Source organism: Phascolarctos cinereus, unplaced genomic scaffold (assembly GCF_003287225.1).
Source record: "Phascolarctos cinereus isolate Bilbo 61053 unplaced genomic scaffold, phaCin_HiC Scaffold_726;HRSCAF=1367, whole genome shotgun sequence".
Lineage (NCBI taxonomy): Eukaryota > Metazoa > Chordata > Mammalia > Diprotodontia > Phascolarctidae > Phascolarctos > Phascolarctos cinereus.
This window is the reverse complement of record NW_027556098.1, coordinates 114808899-114830805: the sequence shown is the minus strand read 5'-3', so window position 1 is coordinate 114830805 and position 21907 is coordinate 114808899. Positions and strand designations below refer to the sequence as shown.

General features: G+C 37.8%; 1 protein-coding gene across 1 annotated transcript in view; it reads right to left on the bottom strand.

The window, feature by feature from the left end:
• PARP14 (poly(ADP-ribose) polymerase family member 14) overlaps positions 1 to 21907 on the bottom strand; it is a 73085-nt gene that overhangs the window by 3887 nt on the left and 47291 nt on the right. Inside the window, exons 12-16 of the mRNA XM_020985940.2 lie at positions 16336 to 16398; positions 14463 to 14630; positions 9963 to 10169; positions 9270 to 9866; positions 2863 to 2996 (exon numbers count right to left, since the gene is read on the bottom strand). Of these exons, the coding sequence (XP_020841599.1) occupies positions 2863 to 2996; positions 9270 to 9866; positions 9963 to 10169; positions 14463 to 14630; positions 16336 to 16398 (1169 nt within the window). The remainder of the gene's footprint in view (positions 1 to 2862; positions 2997 to 9269; positions 9867 to 9962; positions 10170 to 14462; positions 14631 to 16335; positions 16399 to 21907) is intronic.

Genomic DNA, 21907 nt, shown 5'->3' with positions numbered 1-21907 from the left:
AATTACATAAGGAAAATAACTTTGGAAATGAGCATAGGGTTAGGTAGGAAACAGTTGTGGAAATGAATTTAAAAATCATCAATCCATAGGAAACCATTTTAGATTTTGTGTGGGGCAGTTTTCCTTTGAGCATAAAATAATTAACATCAAGTTCAGTGTTATCTATTTTGTTTTCCAGATGTACTTTTATATCCACACAGCTTTCTAAACTTAGTTTTGTAAAATTATGCTTTGAAAATAAATAGCCCCTAATTTGTTCACTTTCTGGAAATTTGATTTTGTTTTGAATTGCATGTCTGATGTCTTTAGTATGGGGCACTCCTGGTGAGGATCCTAACCAACACGGATGGGTACTTGCTTGGAAACACAAAGCTGTAAGGAGTTGCTTGGAGCCCTGAAAGGTTAGGTGACTTCCCTGGGGTTATTTAGTCAATAGGTGTGACAGGCTTAGCTTGAAACAAAGTCTTCTTAACTCCAAAGCAAACTTTCTATCCATTACACCACACTGTGTCTCTCCTTATCATTTTCAACATACTAGGTAAGAGGGTGTCTATACTACATAAATTATCAAATGATAAAGTTGAATAGTGTTTTGGCTCATTTCTGATGGCTGACATTTGCTAAAGGTTGGGAAACGTTATCCATCTTTTCCCTCCTTATAACACACACACACACACACACACACGATGACATATAATCATTGTGCTCCAAAAATTCAAGGACAAATGTTGAACACTATATCCTAATCTGCAAATGCCCTTCTATTTTATTTTTTAATGTAAATAGTATTTTATTTTTTCTAATTACATGTAAAGACAATTTTCAACATTAATTTTTTTCCTAAGATTTTTGAGTTCCAGATTGTTCTCCCTCCCTATATACTCTCTCTCCTCCCCCCTCCCCAAGAGGGCAAGCAGTATCATATAGGTTATTCATGTGCAATCATGTAAAACATATTTCCACCGCAAATGCCTTTCTAAAACACAGTTTGATCTAGGACTGTGATCGTGACTCATTGATCTTAAGTTTGTTAATAGGTCTCAAGAGATCTAGGGTTTGTGATAATGGCTCACCCATCACAGCCACCAGTTCTAATACCTTGCTATGTTTTTTTTTCTCTTCCCCTGAGTTAAAAAATAACTGATGGGTCACCATTCTGAGTCTGATAATAAGCTAGACATTGCTATAGGGTGAACTAGATGAACTAAAAGAAAAATAAGGTTTCATTTGTCTTTGATAAATAGAAAATAAGATGCAATAAGCATGTTTTGACAAAAAAATTACTTCACTGGGTGGTGCAAATTTTATAAGAGCAAGTTGTTTAATTATATTTCCCTTTAGCTCTGTTACTATTCAGCACTCCACTAAAATTTTAAAAGAAAATTTACTTGCTTTTTGTGAATAAAAAAGGAAAATATCAACTTCTAACAAAAATTGAGTATTTTTATGTTTATTATTGTCTTTTTTATTTTTAAGGCATTGGGGAGGGGGAGTGGGACTGATATCTATTTGTAAATGGGCTACAACACTTGTATGGAGCCTTAAATGTCATAGACATACAAGCTTGAAAATAATTTTCAAGAATTAGTGGTCTGGCTAACATTCTTTCTCATTTACAAGATAGACCATTTCAATGACTTGGTGTTTGGATATTTCTTTTGTCTTTTTCTATTCCCAACTCTGCCCCTAATCTGTTCCATTGCTATAAGAAGAGTCCAAAACAACAGAAAATGGAAGAAACAGAAAGAATAAATAGAAAAAACCTCCCAAGCAAATCATAATTAGGTGGGTGGTTTTTTTGTCTATTCTGAGTTAGAAAACATTGAACAGTGGCTATTGTTTTTCATTGCTGAATCACACAATGTTAGAAGGGGTCTCAGAAATCCTCTAATCCAATACCCTCACCTTACAGATGAAGAAACTTAGGCTGTTAGAGTGTGGAAGTGATTTTATCAGAGATCAGACACAAGCTCCATAGGCATTAGACCAATGAAAACAAACAGGAAGAAACCAATAAGAACCCCATTTATTTATTTATTTATTTATTTATTTTTTGCCTCTCTGGAATAGCTTGCTGCAGATCCAGGTTGCCTCAATTGTCCTCTTATCCTACTCCTCCTTCCCCCACCCCAAGATCTTCACAGTTTGGGACACATTGTCATTTCTTTTGCCTTGGAAATTGATAAGAAGAAATGACTCTGTACATTCTAAAAAGATTCAGGAAAGTTCAGGTTAGGAAAAGAGGTCAATTTGCTTCTAGATTTGAGTATCCAACTTAACCTTTTCTCAAATCTGATTGTTGCTATTGGCAGATTCATGGAATAATACTTAGATCTGTTCCACTAAAAAATCTACACCAATATTTTTCTTTAGCTAATATAACTGATGGAGATGAAGAATTGGCTTAAGGATCATCAGACAAAGGAATGATAGATTGATAAAAGATTATGACCAGATAAAAGAATTTCAGAGTTCATGAACATGGAAATGAAACACTTTAAGGTGATGGTAAGACCAAGGGTATAACCACTTTGCTCTGAGTTATGTGTCAAAGAGGATGCCATGGTAGTGAACCCTTAAAAGCAGGAAGATCATAATGCCATCAACAATAATAGGAATGTTGGGAAGAAGGGAGGGTTTGGGAAGAAAGACAATGAATTCTGTTTTGGACACATTGAATTTGAGAAGCCTATGTAACATACAGCTGGAAACATCCAGTAAACAGTGTTGAGGCCAACTAGCATACGGGAGAAGATCTCAGCCTAGATGTATATGTAAGAGAGAAGAGAAGAGGAGAAGACTGGATAAAATATTGAAGAATGGAGGATTAGAGGTAATGGCAATGATAAAAATTGACTTGACCTTCTCTATTGTGAAGTTAGCACAAGTCCGACAAAACATGTCTTTTACTTGCTTGTATTCTTCATGTCCTGGAGGTAAATCCACCAAAAGAAGGTTCTGGTCTTTCATCTCATCCCAGTGATTAGGGATCTCAACTGAAAGACAAATATTTGTTGATTAATAATTTCCTCCCATGTGGAAGGATAGGATTATGCAATCTAAGTTCCTAGGGCTCTCTAAAAAGCAGAATAGCATCTGAATTCTTTTGCATTCTCTTAATGCTAGATTTTGAGAATTCAATTCACTTTAATAAACATGAATTAAGTACTCATGAAAGACACTGTACTTTTAAGGAAAAAAAAACTATATTTCTCTGAGAGTGTTCATTTTATATCCTAGCTCTTGATTCTGTTGGTTTTGACACATCAGACGCTTTGTTTTGTGCAGAAATGCTTTGTATTTGAAAGTTAACTGTCAGAAGTAGTTTTGAGTTCCTTTAAATGTGATCATCATGTTCACATCTGCTCACTTGCATCCTGTTCATAGGAACCTGACACACATCATGCACAAAACTTTAAAAAGACTTATGTAAGTGCTAGTAACAACTTGTATAGTTAATATTTTGTAGATCCATTTATAATTTGTACAGTACTATATGTAAAAGTCTTTGTTGTCAATAAAACTCTATCCTCTGTAAAAAAAAAAAAACTATAGACCCATGGGGCCCTTTTAAGTATGTATTGATTTGTTCTGCTGACCCTGCCGTCAATATAACATGTAATTGATGAACAAGTTAATACATCAAATATACCACAAGTCTATTATTTTACCTGTAGCATCACTACAGATTGTATCCCATCTATAACTTAATCTAAGAGAGTTGTCTTGGGGCTTTTAAGTGACTTGCCCAGAGTCACACAGCTAGTAAGTGTCAGAAGCAGGATATGTACTTATGTCTTCCTATATCCAAGCTCTATCTCCTACACCATGCTGCCTCTTATCATTCAATTATTTCCTTCAAATATTTTAAATCAAATTGAGTGAATTGCTACTTTATTTTAAAACACTAGTATACAAAATTCATCGAGAGTTCATCTTCCCAAAATATTTTACAGGCAGCTAGATGGTATGGTGGCTACAGCACTGGGCCTGGAATCAGGAAGATTTGAGTTCAAATCCAGCCTCAGACATTTATGAGCTGTGAGTCTCTGGGCAAGTCACTTAATGTCTGTCTGTCTCAATTTTCTCAACTGTAAAATGAGGATAATAACAACACTTGCCTTGAAGGGTTGTTGTGAAGATCAAATGAGATATTGATAGAGCTTACACAGTGCATGACACATAGTAGGTGCTTAATAAATAGTTATTTCCTTCCCTTTTTCACATCTGTTCTTGGATTGATGAGAGTTAAATAGAAAAGCAGGTGCAGTCATGTAACTGGTAGGGCCAGAAGGAAGGATGGGCTAGTTGGAGGTGCCTTCCACCTCCATCCCAGGATACTGTACCTAGCATGGCAGGTTCAGAAACTGTATCTTATTAGTTCAAGCAGAAATGATTTTTGCAGAAATGATTTGAGGCAAAGAAAACTCAGAAGACATAGAATTATAAACTGGAAAGCAAACATTAATTTATAATGGAAGGGGTGTAATGAAGAAGTAATATTGTATAGTGGGCAGAAAGGACTATCCTTAAACTATCCTCTGATAACAGTATATGCCTGACTGTGGATAAATCATTTCAACTCTTGCTGCCCCAGCAACTCTCCTAAGACTATAAGTTGCCATGCAGGTGTTTCCTGCCTGGGAGGAATAGAGACAATTTTCTCACTGGGAGTTCTTTCTACCCATGAAATCACAGCTCCAAAACCAAAATAAACAAAATAAAACAAGCTTTTCCAAACTAGATCCTAGAATCTGAAAAAAAAAATCCAGGATCCTAGCAGCTGAGAAAGCACAACCCAAATTTGGGAATCAGGAGGCTACCATCAATCAACTTCTTATGGTACCTCAGCCCTGTGGCTCCCTCTCATAATCATGCTAGCCTTACTTGTTCAGGTCAGCTAGTAAAACCTACTAAGCTTCTTCCATCTCTAATCCGCATAGTTGTCTGAGATCCCTATAACCTCTTCCCCCTATCTCCCCTCCCTGTAAAGGAATGATAATGAAGGTATTCTTCATTCCACTCCTCCTGGATTATGTCTACCATGTATGTCCATTATGTCTCTCCAGATGCTGTGTGTCCATGGAACTGCAGGAAATCACAAAACCAAGGTGATATTGGATTGACTAAAAATCTATTATCTAATGTCAATTGGACCCTCACTACAGCAAGCAGTCTTTTTCCTCCATAACTGATTAGGTATCCTGCTCACCCAAAGTGGCCATTTGAAATCTTCTTTTCTAACCTCTTCATAGCACTCCCCTCTCCATCCTCTTACCTGATGACTTTGCCTCATATTTAATAAAAAAAAAATTGAATTCATCTGATGATAGCTTCCCCTTCTCCTGCCTTGTCCTCCTTACCTCACCTCACTCAGACATCTTGCCCGACTATTTCCTTTACCAGTTCTCAGGTATCACTCAATCCTTGTTAAGTCTCAGCCCATTTGGCATTTAGAGACTTTCTGAACTGATCACCTTCCTACCTTTTGACTCTTCTTACACTTGACTCCCTTCCACTCACTCTCCAATCCAGCTATACTGGCCTATTCACCATTCCCTGTACACCGCATTTCATTTCTGAACCTTTGTACTGATTGTCTCTCGCACCTGGAATGTTTCCTCCTTAGCTTTACTGCCTAGTTTCTCTGGATTCCTTGCAGATTCAGCATACAACCCATCTTTTTCTGGAGGTCTTTCCTAGTCCCCTCAGCTTCTCGTGATTTCTGTCCCTTCTGAAATGACCTTACAACTGCTCTGGATCTATGTTGTACGTTCCTGGTTATTTTACATGTTGTCTCTCCTGTTACAATGGAGGCAGGGAGTCTTCTTGTTTTTCTTTATATTTCTAGCTAGCCCTTAGCATAGGGCCTGGCACATGGTAGGTGCTTAATAAATGCTTGTTGATTGATCAGATGATACCCAGCAAACCACGATATTCAGTTGTTTTAAATGGAGATCACCAAGAAGCACTCTGCTTTCCATCTCTGTCCAGGGTGCTAGACAGGGAACAGTGAGGCATGGGAATAAATGGAGACATTTACACTAATGAGAAAAAGGTTAACAGCTATACAAACTTCACAAATTCTTAGAATTTATTCCTGTTTTTCAGTACTAAGGAGAGAATGCTTGGCCCACACCACTTCTGCTCCCTGACATCTTAACTCCTTGTTCTCAGGCTTGACTCTGATACTGGCTCAGTTTCTAGTTCCCTCAGCCCCACAGTATCTAAAACTTCTGTTCTCAATATAGGGTGCAGAAGCCTGAGGATAGCTGAGTTTTTTGCACCTATAACCATCCTGCTTTAGACCACTTCATCTTTCTCTTTCAACAAGCACTGGTTGAACAGCACTTACATTGGGTCTGGTGTTATTGTGGGCTCTGGAGAGATGAATCAAAGGGGAAAGCATTGCTTCTATTCCTAGCTCTGTCCCTGAGCTCCTATGGAACCTTGGGCAAGTCATCTACTCCTTGTTGACCCCTGTTGGTTGGTAAAATGTAGAACATTATGAACTCTGTATAGAGCTAGGGACTGGGTTTGTGATTTCATTGGCACAAGGAACTACCAGATGAGAACACTGTCTTCACCAATGCAAACTGGCACCTTTTCTACAACTCATAGTCTTCAAGACTAGAACAGTGAGAAGTGAAGTGACCTGACCCACAGGCCACAGCATGGAACAGTGATTCCTGTTTTTTAAACTTCCAGCAAGAAAGCACCCTTCTCTATCCAGGCTCCAAAGCTACCTCTCCCCAGATTATAGGCCTAGCTGCTTCCTTTCCCTCTCATGTAGAGGTACTATGCCAGGGGTGGGGAACCTATGGCCTCGAGGCCACATGTGGCCCTCTGACTGAATCCAACCTTCACAGAAGAAATCCTTTTATTATGGGGATCTATGGCCTTGAGGCCACAATTCTCCACCCCGTACTATACTCTGGCCCCTGGAAGCTGTTTTCTCTTTCTTTTGTTGCCCATCTGTCTTTGTTTTGGCTGGTTTTTTGGAGCAAATCATCTTAGTTGGATCTTCCTGAGTGGCTCAGTCTTTGATGGTCAAGATCCCTCTTTCACCTATCTGTAACCTTTCTGTTACAGTCCACTAAGTTGTCAGCTCCTTGAAGACAGGGACTGTCTTTTGCTTCTTTTTGTAACCCCAGGGTTTAGCCCAGTGCCTGGCACATAGTAGGCACTGAATAAAAGTTTACTAACTTTTGTTATATAGACTCCTTTGGCAGTCTGATAGAAGCTATAGACCCCTTCTCAGAATAATGTTTTTAAATGTCTATAGCAAGATATAGAGAATTATAGGGAAAAGCAATTACATTGAAATATAGTGACAAAAAAACCCTAAAACTAAGTTCATATATCCCAAAGTAAGATCCCCTACTCTAGGAAATGGGTCTGGAGTTCTGCATCTGTTTTTATTGTGGATTGGGGCACTCTGGGGGAAGATTCTTGTTATTCTCACTCTTGAGGATTTCCCTTTCCTGACCAGTTTATCTGATTTTCTTTCTCATCTTTTTCTCAATCATCTCTTTTCCTGGAATGTAGTAGTCAGATTGTTTTTGCAGCTATATTTCACTTTTCACTGACTAAAGCATAAGTTATTCCATGAAAAGGCCAACCTTAGGCAATGCTGTTAAATATCTCCTGCCCAGGATCAAAGATTTAGCAAGGGACCTCAGAAGCCATTTAGTCCAAAAACTCATTTGGTACTAGAGAAAACTGGAGCCAAGGGAAGGTAAGTGACTGGCCCATGTTCACATAGGTAATAAGCAATAACAACTTGACTGATTCCAGATCTGGTGCTTTTCCAAGGGTGCTACCTTACCTCCCACTGAGTCACACTCCCCTTGTAGAGTCTCATTCTCCCACCATCTCTTTATCTACCCAGGCTTCAGTATGCTCATGTTGCTTCTCTTCCTGCCTCTCTATCAAAACAAAATCTGATGAACTCAGCCATGCTTCTACCTGTGTTCTGCTCTGTATTTTGGTTGCTAGGTACAAAAATGTGATTTTTATAGGTTCTTCCAGAAGAAATCAGTCTCTGTAACTATCAACAAAACTGATTCAAGTTGAGGAGAACTAAACAGACTGGTTTACAAACTAGAAAGTTAATTTATAATTTTTTTTTTGCAGGGGCATGGTTGTACATTTAGCAGTTTACTTAGGTATAAATATCTGAAAAAGATTACAGTTTTATTCCTCTTGGGAGTGTTTATATTTTATTAAGATGTAAAGGTTTAAGTCCAAGGAATGGATTGAAAATCATGACAGGTTGGAGGGAAAGTCTGGGTTTTTTTTTTTAGTCTAAATCAATGCTGTCAAACCCTAATAAAAATGGGGCCACTAAACCATACATAAAAATCCTTGTGAGCCATGTTTTGATTTAGAAAATCACATATTAAAATTGTCCCTTTTTGTGTATTTTTGTTTATTTGATTAAATATTTCCCAATTGCATTGTAATCTGCTACTGGTCTCTTGGTAATGTTGTGGCATCACCTGTTAGATACCTCTGCTGAGGTGCTCAAAACAGCAGTAGAGCCAGAATAAATGCTCAGTTGGTTCTAAGAGAGAGGGAGAGTTGGGAAAGACAGACAGGCAGACAGACAGACAGAGACACAGAGACAGAAACTGCAGACTCAGGGCACTTTCACTGGGTGTCCCCCATACCTGGATTTCTCTTCCTTCTCATCTCTGCCTACTAACTTCCTTGGCTTCCTCCAAGTTCTATCTAAAATCCCACCTTCCTTAGGAAGTTTTTATTGATTCCCCTTAATTCTAGTGCCTTCTCTCTACTGATTATCTCCAGTTTATTCCTCTTAACATTTTAGCTTGTTTGTACATAGTTATTTTCATGTTGTCACTCCATCAGATTTTTAGCTCTTTGAGAATAGGAACTGTCTTTTGTCTCTTTGTACTCCCAGAGGCTTAGCACAGTACCTAGACACCAAGCAGGTGCTTGATAAAGGTTTATTGGCTGAACGACAGAGAGGTAGAGAGAGAGAAGTGAGAGAGGGAGAGAAGGAGGAAGAAAAGAAGGGGAGGGATGGGGGGAGAGGGGGGAGAAGAGAGAATGTTAAAAGAAGTAAAGCAGAGGCAGCTATGTGGTGCAGTGGGTAGAGCACTGGCTCTGGAGTCAGGAGGACTTGACTTCAATCTGGCCTCAGGCACTTGATACTTACTAGCTGTGTGACCCTGGGCAAGTCATTTAATCCCAACTGCCTCACCAAAAAAAAAAAAGGAAATATAAAGCAAAGCTGAACCTACCTTCAGGTTTTTTGATGCAATAAATACGCAAGCTGTGTCCCTTTCCATTTGTAGCAAGGTTAGTGTTAAAGTCTACTGTGTAGTTTTCATTCTTAATTTTAACAATGTTAATGTTCTTTCCTTTCCTTGCATTTTCTAAATGCAGATTAGTTATTTTGTCAAAAGGCTTGAAATGACCATTGTCGTCATACTCCCATATGGTGGTTCTACTGAGTTCCTCAGCCTTAGACTCCTCATCCATAGATAAGTGTGTTCTCTGGATCATGCCTTGAATTGCCTGGGAAGCCTCAAACACATCTTGGGGAGTTCCTGTGACCTCAATTTGAGACCTTCCAGGTTTCATATCAATGGTTATATTTAACCTTTTTTGCAGCTCATTCAGTTCAATGTATTCTTTTTCACCAAAGTTTTTGATTATCTCATCAGAGAAAGTACAGCTTTTGTGTTCCTTTAAAATCAAATCTTGTATCCAAGAGATAGCACGGTCAACATCCTCCTTGTTTTCACCACATGCCTGGAAAGTTGCTGATTTTTTTATTTTTTCCAAAACCAAATTATCTTGTTTTCTGGTAGGTTGGCTTGCAAGACCTAAAAGTGCTTTAAAAATAAATGATAATATCATGAGAAGTTACCCATAAATATTTTCAAGGTAAATCATAAGCACATGCACTTTAAAGAAAATGTACAACTTACACTTTATCTTTGAGAACACAGAGGTTGAGGTTGTTGGCTTAGAGCTTATTCTTTTTTTCATAGTATCATGAAACACTTCCAGTAGCTGTGGCAGGAAGATGACCACTTTCACTTTTTTCACTGATTGGCCAGACCCTTTCTGGGCAAAATCTTCAATGGCATCAATTATAGATTCAGCAACATTAGTAGGGTCTTTTTGGGCTTGTCCTGAAATAACAAAATAAAAAAAATTATGAGAACAAAGCAATAAAAAACAACACCTCCCCTTTTCCCTTAGTCTCCCCCTGCCCCAAAGTATTATTTAAAAGGTGGTAGGTTTGAGTTTTAATGGCTCCTTCCTCCAAATTGCTAATCACTATTGGATTCACTGTCAGTATCTCAAACATTGTGGACTGAGCTCCCTCTCTTCTAGGTCCCACAGGAAACCACAATTTCTGCCCTCAGGAAGCCTACAGTTCAATTAGGAATGGCTACAGGAATCTGAATGATCCAAAGTCTGAACTTGACTGTTTACTGGGTTCAGATGTTCATTTTATGCCCCACTACCCTTTTAAGTAGTAGTCTTTTGGTAGTAGGTAAATGGTCTTAACCCTGTAAACTCTGAAAGCCATTTAGAAAGCATTGAAGAAGAGAAGATGCCCAATGTGTTGAAGCTCTGCTTTTTTTTTTTAACATAAAATGTCTTTGAATTACTTTACTATAAAGATAATAATTGGCATTTTGGCCATTCAGCTGTACAAGATTCTTTAGGAGCTACGTATCCAACAATCTGACAAGCATTTATTATGGGCCAGGTACTGTGGGTATAAATTTCAAAATGAAACAGTATTCATCTTCAAGGAGTTTCTATGCTATTTAGGAAAATGCCAAGTACATAGATACATAAATATAAATTATACAGAAAGCAAAGAACAATAGTAGGTAGCATTTATATAGCACTTTGAGATTTATAATGTGCTTTGCAAATATTATTTCATTTTAACCTCTCAACAGCTCTGGGAAGTAGATGCTATTATTATCTTCATTTTATAGATGAGGAAACTGAGGCAGACAAAGACTGAGGTGGATTTGAACTCAAGTCTTCATGATTCCAAACCCAGAGCTCTATCCCTTGGGCCACCTAGCTGTAATTGATCTGGAGGGAGAGTACTAAAGCTGGGAGAGACCAGGCCATGTCTTGGGTAGACTATATCACTTGAACTGAGACATAATCAAAACTAGGGATACTAAAAGGCAAAGCTGAGGAGGGAGGGGAGAGAACTCCAGACATGACAAGAGCCTATAAAAGGGTGTGGAGGAGAGATTGTTAATGTGTGGGAACCCAGCAAGTAGGTTACATTAACATAGAATGTATGAAGAGTAAATCATTTTAGAAAGATAGCCTGAAGCTCGAATGGAAAGGGCTTTAAATGCCAAACAGAGGGATTTGTATTTTATCCTAGAGTTAATAGGGAACCACTAAGGTTTTTTGAGCAGGGAGGCAAAATGGTCCTGTGATTATTATCATAGATCATGATATTTAGAAATCTCAATTGGTCAGTTGTGCGGAAGATTGATTGAAGAGAAGAGAGGCTGGATATGGGAAGATCAGTTTGAAAACTAGTGTGGTAGTTCAGGTGAGAAGTGATGAGGACCATACTTTGGGTGATGACTATGAGGAGAGAGAAGGGAAGAAATGTCAGAGATGCTGTACAGCTAGGATCAATAAGCTAACTGTAGAGTTCTACATTTGCATTTTACAAAATCCATAGTATAGGATGGGGAAGCTATAGCTATACAACATTTCACATGTATCTGGTTTTGATGGACTACACTCTCAAAACAAGGGAATATAGGAGCAAAACAAAACCAATCTTAGGTATTGATAGAGAGGAGGAAGTCAGTCAGTCAGTCAATAACCACTTATTAATCACCTACTATGTGTCAGGCATTGTGCTAAGTACTGGGTATATGAAAAGAGGCAAAGGGTTAGCTAGGCGGTGTAGTGAGTCAGTGAGACCGTGAGCAAGTCACTTAATACCAATTGTTTCCAAAAAAAAAAAGAGAAAGAAATGAAAAGAGGCAAAGACAGTCTCTGTCCTCAAAGATCATACAATGCAATGGGGAAGACAACATGCAAAAAACCATATTCAAATAAAAAATATACAGAATAAATTAAAACATACAGAATATACAAAATATACAGAAATAATAACAGGTAGAAGGAACTAAGAATTAAGAGAGATTAGGAAATGCTTTTTTTTTTAGAGGATGACATTTTAGCTGGGACTTGAAGGAAGTGAGGGAAACCAGGCAGTAGAGATGAGGAGGAACAGCATTCCAGGCATGGAAGCCAGTCAGTGAAAATGCCTGCAGTCTGGAGGTGGCTTGTCTTGTTCAATTAACAACCAGGAGACCAATGTCATTGGATCATAGAGTTTGTGGTGGGGTGTGAGGTGTAAGAAGACTAGAAAGATAAGGGGACAGGTTATGAAGGGCTTTAATATCACTTTGACAACTGAGTGGGAAGAGTCTTGTGGGATGTCTCATTTCCTCTGACCATTTATTATTTGAGGAATACAGGTCACCTTTTTATCAGAGACTGAGCAAAGAAGGAAACAGTGGGAGATGAAGTCAAAAAGTTGTCAGAGGAAGAGCAGAGTAAAAGGAGTTCTTTGCAATTGGCCTCAATTCTCTCTGTAAAGTAGGAGAGATCCTCAGCTCAGAGGCAGAGTGAAAGGCTACAGTGAGAGACCTAAAGAGCAGAGAGAGGCTCTGGAATAGCTGCTATGATGAGTGGGAAAGAGAATATTTAAGGAGGAATAAAAAGACTACCCTCTTCCCTCCAAGTCCCCATTGAGATTGTATACCACAAATTTGTAGCAGACTTGGTGGGCACAGTTATGTGGGAGCCTCCTTCTCAGTTCAAAAGCAGGTAAGGAAGAAGGGAGGAGGCAAAGGCAGTGATTCAGGGTGGAATGATTCATGACAAGGCACAACTGTTACCAGGACAAGTGAGCAAGGAATTTGAAAGTAGAAGATGATGGAAAATTTAACTGTTTGATCCACTAAGTTTATCCTATAAGACTGATGTAAATAAATGTATAAAAATCATAGATTTTTATAAACAAATCAACTCCAAAATACTTGGCTGTGCCAATTAAAAAGTAAATAAAGTCAACAAGGAGAGCCCACAATGCTCTGCTCAATTATAAAGTCAATCATAGTACTATATTGTCATAATCTTGCTTCTTGGTAACAACTTGGTAATAAACTAATTTTCTAGGAATGTACTCTGTTAGTGGGATTATTTGTGTGTACGTTGGGAAAGTGTTCAATAAAGGAAAAAAACTTTCAATTTTTAAAAAAAGATTAAATGCAAAATCATTATTATCTTTGTTGTCAACATCTTTTTCAAAAGAATAAAGATTATCCTCGGACTATACATAGGAAAAAGTAAAGGAAGAAAAGAAGATCATCTAAAAGACTACTGCATGGGCAGCTAGGTGGTGCAGTGGATAAAGCACCAGCTCTGAAATCAGGAGGACCTGAGTTCAAATCTGGCCTCAGACCAAACACTTGACACTTGCTAGCTGTGTGACCCTGGGCAAGTCATTTAACCCTAATTGCCTAACCCCACCCCCCCAAAAAATAAAAGACTGCCATGGTAATCCATGTATGAGGTGATGAGGGAGTGGGGTGATAGCTATGGTGGTAATTGAAAAGAAGAGCTGAATCTGAGGAGTTGAATATTATTATTATTATTATTATTATTATTATTATTATTATTATTATTATTATTATTATTATTATTATACCTCAGGCAAGTTGCTTATCTTCTTTAGGTCTCAACTGAAAACCAGGAGATCAGCCTAGAATTACATAATCTCTTATGGCTATAAAAAGTCTATGACTCAATGATAAGTTCAGTATTTTGACCTGAAAAGTTTTAGGTGGCACCAAATGGAATTGTCTGATAAAGGAGAGATTAGACTAGGGGGTGAAGGAGCTGCTGATTGAGAAGTTGTCTGCATGGAGTTAGAAGTTGAAAACATGAGAATCAGTGAGTGAATTCTCCTAAAGGGTAAAGATGTGAGAGAGAAAGAGGGAAAAGAAGGAAAACAAGAAGTTAAATCTTGCGGAAAAGACAGAAAATGAAATGAGGCAAAAGAAGAGTCAGTGAAAGAGACTGAGAAATGGATCAATTTATTTTCTTTCCACTTTTTCTGTCTCTCTTCCCCACCTTCATCTGCTGTCCTTTAGTTTTGCTCTTTACCAACTTATCTTTCTCTCCTTTTCTTTTTGTTTATCCATAGCTTATGAATACAGGAAAAACCCAACAGTGCCCACAAGCACTATAGTAAAAGAGTTAAAAAAAATTGCCAAGACCTAAAATAGATTAACACCATTGCCATCACTCTCATATAGATTCAGCCTTAATAATTATCTTTACTAGTGGATATGTAATCTAGAGGATAGTTAGTATTTTTAAAAAGCTAATTCTTATAGGAGGCTACAAACCTGTTCCAATGGCTGGGAGGGAAACAGACACATGTTTCATTTGTTCACATTCCTGTAGGACTTCAGAGATGGTTTGCTTGACATCATTTCCCCCAATAACATGAATTATTTTCTTGCACCTTAGATTTCCACCTTGTGTTACTATAAAATTTCTGTGATGATTCGCAGCTAGAGAATGGAAGAAGACAAAGGTATGAAACATTAGTTCGACTGAAACTTTTGCATAATTGAGAATATAGGATACTTTATTTAGGTAAAAGAGGACATGAACACAACCATCATGGTTTGTGTAGCTCCATTTATTGCCTAAAATTCTTATTGAATCTCAATGATAAAAGTCACCTTAGGGGTCATATAATACAATCTTGTCCCACGCATAAATGTTTTCCAAAGCATCACTGACATAATTATTCACCCACTACTTAAACATCTCTAATGATAGAAAGCCAACAAACTTATAAAGTAACCCATTTCCTTTTTTTTTTTTTTGACCAACTGCAATATGGTATACTGGAAGGAGTGCTCCATCTGGAGTCAGGGGATTGAGGGTCAAATCCCCCTTCTGGTACTTATCACCTGTGGGACTTTGGCAAATCGCTTAACTTCTCTAGGCTTCAAGTTAGTCAGCTAGAAATGAGAGGAGATGGACTAGATGGGCTCTGAGGTCTCTTCCAGCTCTAAGTCCATAATTTTATGATCAAGTCGTCTCCTCTAAATCTGTAGCAACTATACTGTGGCACGGGGGGAAAAAACAATGACAGTGGAGTCAGAAGACTTGGCCTTAATTACTGGTTATGCCTTTACCTGTGTAATCTTGGGCAAGTCATTTAATCTTTCTGGGTCTCGGTTTATTTATCTGTTAAAATGAAGGAGTTGGACTAGATGACTACTGATATTTATTCTATCTCTAAATCTATGATCCTATAGTCTTAGTCATAGTCAATAAGCTGTATACAATGAAATGTATCCAGCAAGAAAGTCCTTGCCCTCAAGGAGCTCACAATCTAATGGTGTGAATTTCTTCTCCTTGGTCCAAGTTTTTCCCTCTGGAAGTGTATGGAATGTCACATCCCTCCTCCATATAAGAAGACTTCAAATACCTGAAGACAATGACCATGCCAAATCCCACCCTTAAGTCTATCCTTCTCAATACTGAAGAGACAAAGTCTAAGGCAAGGGGGGCTACATGGGGAGAGCTGTGGCAGAGCTCTAAGTAATCTGGTTACTATACATATCTCCTAGGATCATTTGAAGTAGGCTTTCATACTTACCCTAAAAAAATGAGTTTGTACTTTTTATGCTGTACTTCTCAACAAACACCTAAACACATCCCCTTAAATGCACTTTACCCCTGGACCAGTTAAGTTTGTTGATTTGTTAACAGAAAAGAAAGCTGTGTTATTTAATTTTGATATTATGGTACCAATATGGACAATTGGAATTGACAAGATTTTTCTTTTTCATATTGACTTAAATATTTATATTGATGTAGTCTCTGGGAATATTGTGATATCTGATGTCTTTCCAGGTGACAATCTGTCAAGATAATGTCTTAATCCTCAAGAAGAACCTCTAATGGTGAAAGTTTTATATATTGTGATAGGTTGGTAGGGAAGATGGGAGACAGAGTGAGCCTTGTGGTTGCTTCAAATCATACCATGTGTGGTTGCTGCCTACTGTAATCTTGCATGGGATTAGCTCAAATTTTGAAGGAAAATTATTATAATCTCACCTTCAGGGTCCCTCTCCCATGGAACACCAACTCTTAAACAGTTTCTGACTTGTTTCCATCCTATCCACATCCCCTCCATCTTACTACCAATTATTTCACTTGCATTGGATTATGGCTAAAACAGAAGTATTAATACCATACCTAATGTGGCACACTCTGATTCCACAGCTGGTCCAGCAGCTTCTAAAATGGCTTTGGAAACCCCTAGAGAAGAGAATAATAATAGAGATGAAAATGAATTAAAGAATCACATAATGTCAGAGCTGGAAAGTATTGCAGAGATTATCCATTACTCTGTCTTAATTTTATTTATTTATTTTTACCTCAATTCTTTTTTTCAATTAATAAGCATTTCTTTTCTTTTCTTTACTTTTCCTTTCTTTTCTTTTCTTTTTTCTTTTCTTTTCTTTTCTTTTCTTTTCTTTTCTTTTCTTTTCTTTTCTTTTTTGATGAGGCAATTGGGGTTAAGTGACTTGCCTAGGGTCACACAGCTAGTAAGTGTCAGGTGTCTGAGGCTGGATTTCAACTCAGATCCTCTGACTCCAAGGCTGGAGCTCTATCCACTGAGCCACCTAGATGCCCAATAAGCACATATTTTCTCTCCCTTCCACCAATCCCATTCAAAAGAAAAGAAAAACAAAGCATTTATAACAAACATGCACAGTCAAACAAAACAAATTTACACATTGAACATGGCTAAAAAGTTATGTCTCATTCTGCATTTTGAGACCTCTCTGTCAGTAAGTGGGTAGCAAGCTTCATTATCAGTTCTGTGGAATCATGGTTGATATAGCTTTGACTAGAATTCTTTTTAAAAAATTCAAATTACATTTAAAAGCAATTTTTAACCATTTTTTTTTAATTTTGAGTTCCAAATTAGCTTCCTCCCTTCTTCCCCTATCCTCTCATTGAGAATACAAGCAATTTGATATAAGGTTATACATGCACAGTCATATAAAACATTTCCACAGCAGTCATGCTGTGAAAGAAGAAACAGATCAAAGGAAAAAAAATGAGAAAAAATGTAAAAGTATACTTTTATCTACATTTAGATACAGTTAGTTTTTTCTCTGGAGGTGGATTGCATTTTTCATCATAAGTCCTTTGGAATTGTCTAAGATTTTTGTATTAGTGAGATAGCTAAGTCATTCATAGTTGTTCATTATATAATATTGCTGTTGTTTTGTACAATGTTTTCCTGGTTCTACTTACTTTATTTTTCATCAGTTCTTGTGAGTCTTTTTCAGGTTGTTTTGAAAGCATCCTTCTCATCATTTCTTATAGCACAATCATATACCACAATTTGTTCAGCCATTCCCCAATTGATGGACATCCCCTCAATTTCCAATTCTTTGCCACCACAAAATGAGCTGTTATATTTTTTTACACATAGGTACTGTTCCTTTTTAAAAAAAAATCTCTTTGGGACATAGACATAGTAGTGGTATTTATGGGTCAAAGAGTATGCGAAGTTTTATAGCCCTTTGAGCATAGTTCCAAATTGCTCTCCAGAATTGTCGGGTTAGTTCACAACGCCACCAAAAGTGCATTAGTTTGACCAGAATTTATAAGCCTTTCAAATTTGTTTGTTATTTCATTATTGTTTTTGAATAAATTATTTTTTGGTTCTACTCATTTGATTCTGCATCAGTTCATACAAATCTCCACCACTTCCATTATTACTTATGGCCCAATAGTATTCCATTACATTCTTATACCACATCTGTTTAGTCCTTCTTAACAGATGGACATGCCCATATCTTTAATTTCCTTGTTACAACAAAAAGAGCTCCTCTCTCTCTCTCTCTCTCTCTCTCTCTCTCTCTCTCTCTCTCTCTCTCTCAATCTCTCTCTCTCTCTCTCTCTCTCTCTCTCTCTCTCTCTCTCTCTCTCTCTCTCTCTCTCCCTCCCTCCCTCTCCCCGCACACACGCATATGCATACACACAGAGATTCCTTTTAGTCTTTCTTTAATCTCTTTGGTTCATACTCCCTTAATATTAAACATGAAGAAACTGAAGCCCAGAAAGGGGAAGTGAATCACCTCCAATCACACAGTTAGGAAGTGACCAAGTCCAGGGATCTTTCTGATTCAATATTCATTATAGTCATGTAATCATAGCTACATGTAAAGTTCCTTCAATAGTCTTCACAAAGTCATGCTCCAATGCCTCATCATGATGCAGAGGTAATCCTGAGTTCTTGAATGGGAATTCCAATGAAGGAGTACTGGCAGTTTCAGGATCCACCATATTAGATAGGCTTTGAATACAACCTGACCACAGCCCATATCTAGTTAAGTATGAAAGGACACATAACCAGGAAAGTGACCATTTGGTGATGAATCCTTAAGTCAAGGCAACCCATAAAACCAAGAAAACTATAGAATGGCCTTTGCTTCCACGTGACTATCTTTGACTTCTGAAACAATATGACAGAAAAAAGATAAAGGGTGCTTAGAATTGCACAATTTTTGGACCCCCTACAAATGTTAACTTGGCATTGAATCCTCTAAATGTGAGATCCTTGTGTAGTGACCATGGAGAGGCCACACCACTCAAAAAATAAGATCTGAACAGTCCATGTTTTTTTAAAATAAATAAAACCAGAAGATAAAGGGAAATTGCAGTTAAACAGAGATAGCTCACAAGTTCCACTTGGGAGACACAAACAAAAGATGGTTTTGTTATGTAGTCAAAAGCAAGAAGAAAAACCACTTCATGAGACGATTGGTCATTTCACATTGCAGGGCACAAGGTAACCCCTTTTCAAAGAGAATCATTATTGAAACAATTGAAGTTTATGCTCCCAACATCTATTGCAGAGGATGAGAAGGTAAATAGGTTCTACAAAGAACCCCCCCAAAATGTTCAAGTAACATAAAGATAGAAAGTATTGGTAACACAGTAAATGAGAGTGAAGATCCAAAAAGATTTAGTACACTGGGCCTATGAATGAATGAAAAAAAAATTTATTAACCACCTATTACATGTCAAGCACTATAGTAAGCTTGGAATGTAAAAAGAAAGTTGAGATGGTCTCTTGTCCTCAAGATGCTTACATTCTTTTTGTTTTGTTTTGGTTTTTTTTTAATATAAATTTATTTATTTTTAGTTTTCAACATTTACTCCCACAAGATTTTGAGTTCCAAATTTTCACCCCATCTCACCACATATCCATAATTGAGAAAGATCTTTTTTTCTTATATCTCTATTTTGTTTATAAAAATAACTTTTTTCTTTTTATTTATTTATTTTTAATTTTCAAAATTTATTTGCACAAGATTTTGAGTTCCAAATTTTCACCCCATCTCACTCCTCCCCCCACCCCAAGATGGCGTGCATTCTGAATACCTCTTCCCCTAGTCTGCCCTCTCTTCTATCTCTCCCCTCCCCTTCTCTTATCCCCTTCCTCTTCTATTTTCCTGTAGGGCAGGATAGATTTCTGTACCCCATTTCCTGTATTTCTTATTTCCCAGTTGCATGTGAAAACATTTTTTTTAAACATGTGTTTTTAAACTTTGGGTTCCAAATTTTCTCCCTTCCTGCCTCCTCACCCACCCTCATTGAAAAGGCAAGCAACTCAATATAGGTTATACATGTGCAGTTATACAAACACTTCCATAGTAGACATGTTGTGAAAAACTAACTCTATTTCCCTTAATCTTATCCTGCCCCCCCATTTATTCTATTCTTTCTTTTGACCACGTCCCTCCTCAGAAGTATTTGCTTCTGATTACTCCCTTTCCCAATCTGCCCTCCTCTCTATCATCCCCCTGCTCTCTTGTCCTCTTCCCCCACCTAATTTTCCTGTAGGGTAAGACAGATTTCCATACTCAATTGAGTGTGTATGTTATTCCCTCCTTAAGCCAAATCCTATGAGAATAAGATTCACTCATTCCCTCTCACCTTCTCCTGTTTCCCCTCCACTGTAAGAGCCTTTTATTTTCTGGGGTTTTTTTTGTGAGGTAATTTACCCTGTTCTACCTCTCTCTTTCTTCTTCTCCTAGTATAATCCTCTCTCATCCCTTAATTTTATTTTCCAGATATGACCCCTTAATCTTGAACTCACCCTGTGCCCTCTCTCTCTCTCTGTCTATCTATCTATACATACATACATATAACTTTTCCCCCTCCAACTACCCTAATACGGACAAAGGTCTAATGAGTTATAAATATCATCTTTCCATGCAGGAATGTAAACAGTTCAACCTTAATAAGTCTCTTATGATTTCTGTTTCCTGTTTACCTCTTCATGTTCCACTTCAGTCTTGTTTTGAAAGTCAAATTGTCTATTCAGCTCTGGTCTTTTCATCAAGAATGCTTGAAAGTCCTCTATTTCACTGAATGACTATTTTTTCTCCTGAAGGATTATACTCAGTTTTGGTGGGTAGATGATTCTTGGTTGTAATCCTATCTCCTTTGCCCTCTGGAACATTATATTCCATGCCCTGCAGTCCTTTAATATAGAAGCTGCTAAGTCTTGTGTTATTCTGATTGTGTTTCCACAATACTTGATTGAATTGTTTCTTTCTGGCTGCTTGTAATATTTTCTCCTTGACCTGGGAACTCTGGAATTTGGCTACAATATTCCTAGGAGTTTTCCTTTGGGGATCTCTTTCAGGAGGAGATTGGAGAATTATTTCAATTTCTATTTTGCCCTCTGGTTCTTATATATCAGGGCAGTTTTCCTTGATAATTTCTTGAAAGATGATGTCTAGGCTCTTTTTTTGATCATGGCTTTCAGATAGTCCAATAATTTCTAAATTCTCTCCCCTGGATCTATTTTCCAGGTCAGTCATTTTTCCAATGAGATATTTCACATTGTCTTCTGTTCTCTCATTCTTTTGGATTTGTTTTACAGTGTCTTGATTTCTCGTAAAGTCACTAGCTTCCAATTGCTTTCTTCTAATTTTTAAGGAAGTATTTTCTTCAGTGAGCTTTTGGACTTCCTTTTCCATTTGACCAATTTTTCTTTTTAGGGCATTCTTCTCTTCATTGGCTTTTTGGACCTCTTTTGCCATTTGGGTTAGGCTATTTTTTAAGGTGTTATTTTCTTCAGTATTTTTTGGGGTCTCCTTTAGCAAGCTGTTGACTTGTTTTTCATGATTTTCTTGCATCACTCTCATTTCTCTTCCCAGTTTTTCCTCTACTTCTCTTACTTGCTTCTCAAAATCCCTGTTGAGCTCTTCCAAGGCTTGGGACTGATTCATATTTTTCTCGGAGGCTTTGGATGTAGGAGCTTTGACTTCATTGTCTTCTTCTGGTGATATGTTTTGATCTTCTTTGTCACCAAAGTAAGATAATATAGTCTGAGTCTTTTTGTGCTGCTTGCTCATGATCCCGGCCAATTACTTGAGTTTTAAACTCTTTGTTAAGGTAAGAGTATGCTTCCAATGTGGGGAATGTACTGTCCCAAGATTTGGGGGTTTATACAGCTGTTTTTAGAGATACTTGTAGGGATGTAAATTTTCAGTTCTTGCAAGGTGGTATGATAAGGGGCGAAGTGTTTACTCCTTTCCTGGCCTGTGCTCTGGTGTATTAGTGACCACAAGCACTCCTTTCTGTCCTGGAACTGTGAGGAAGGTTTTCTCTCCACTGCCACTACAAGCTCTACCACGCCAGCACTCCTCCTCACCCCAGGATCACCACCCAGAACTGTGACCCAGATGCAAGCACAGGCAAAGCAAGATATTCCTGCCTCAGCACTGGCAAA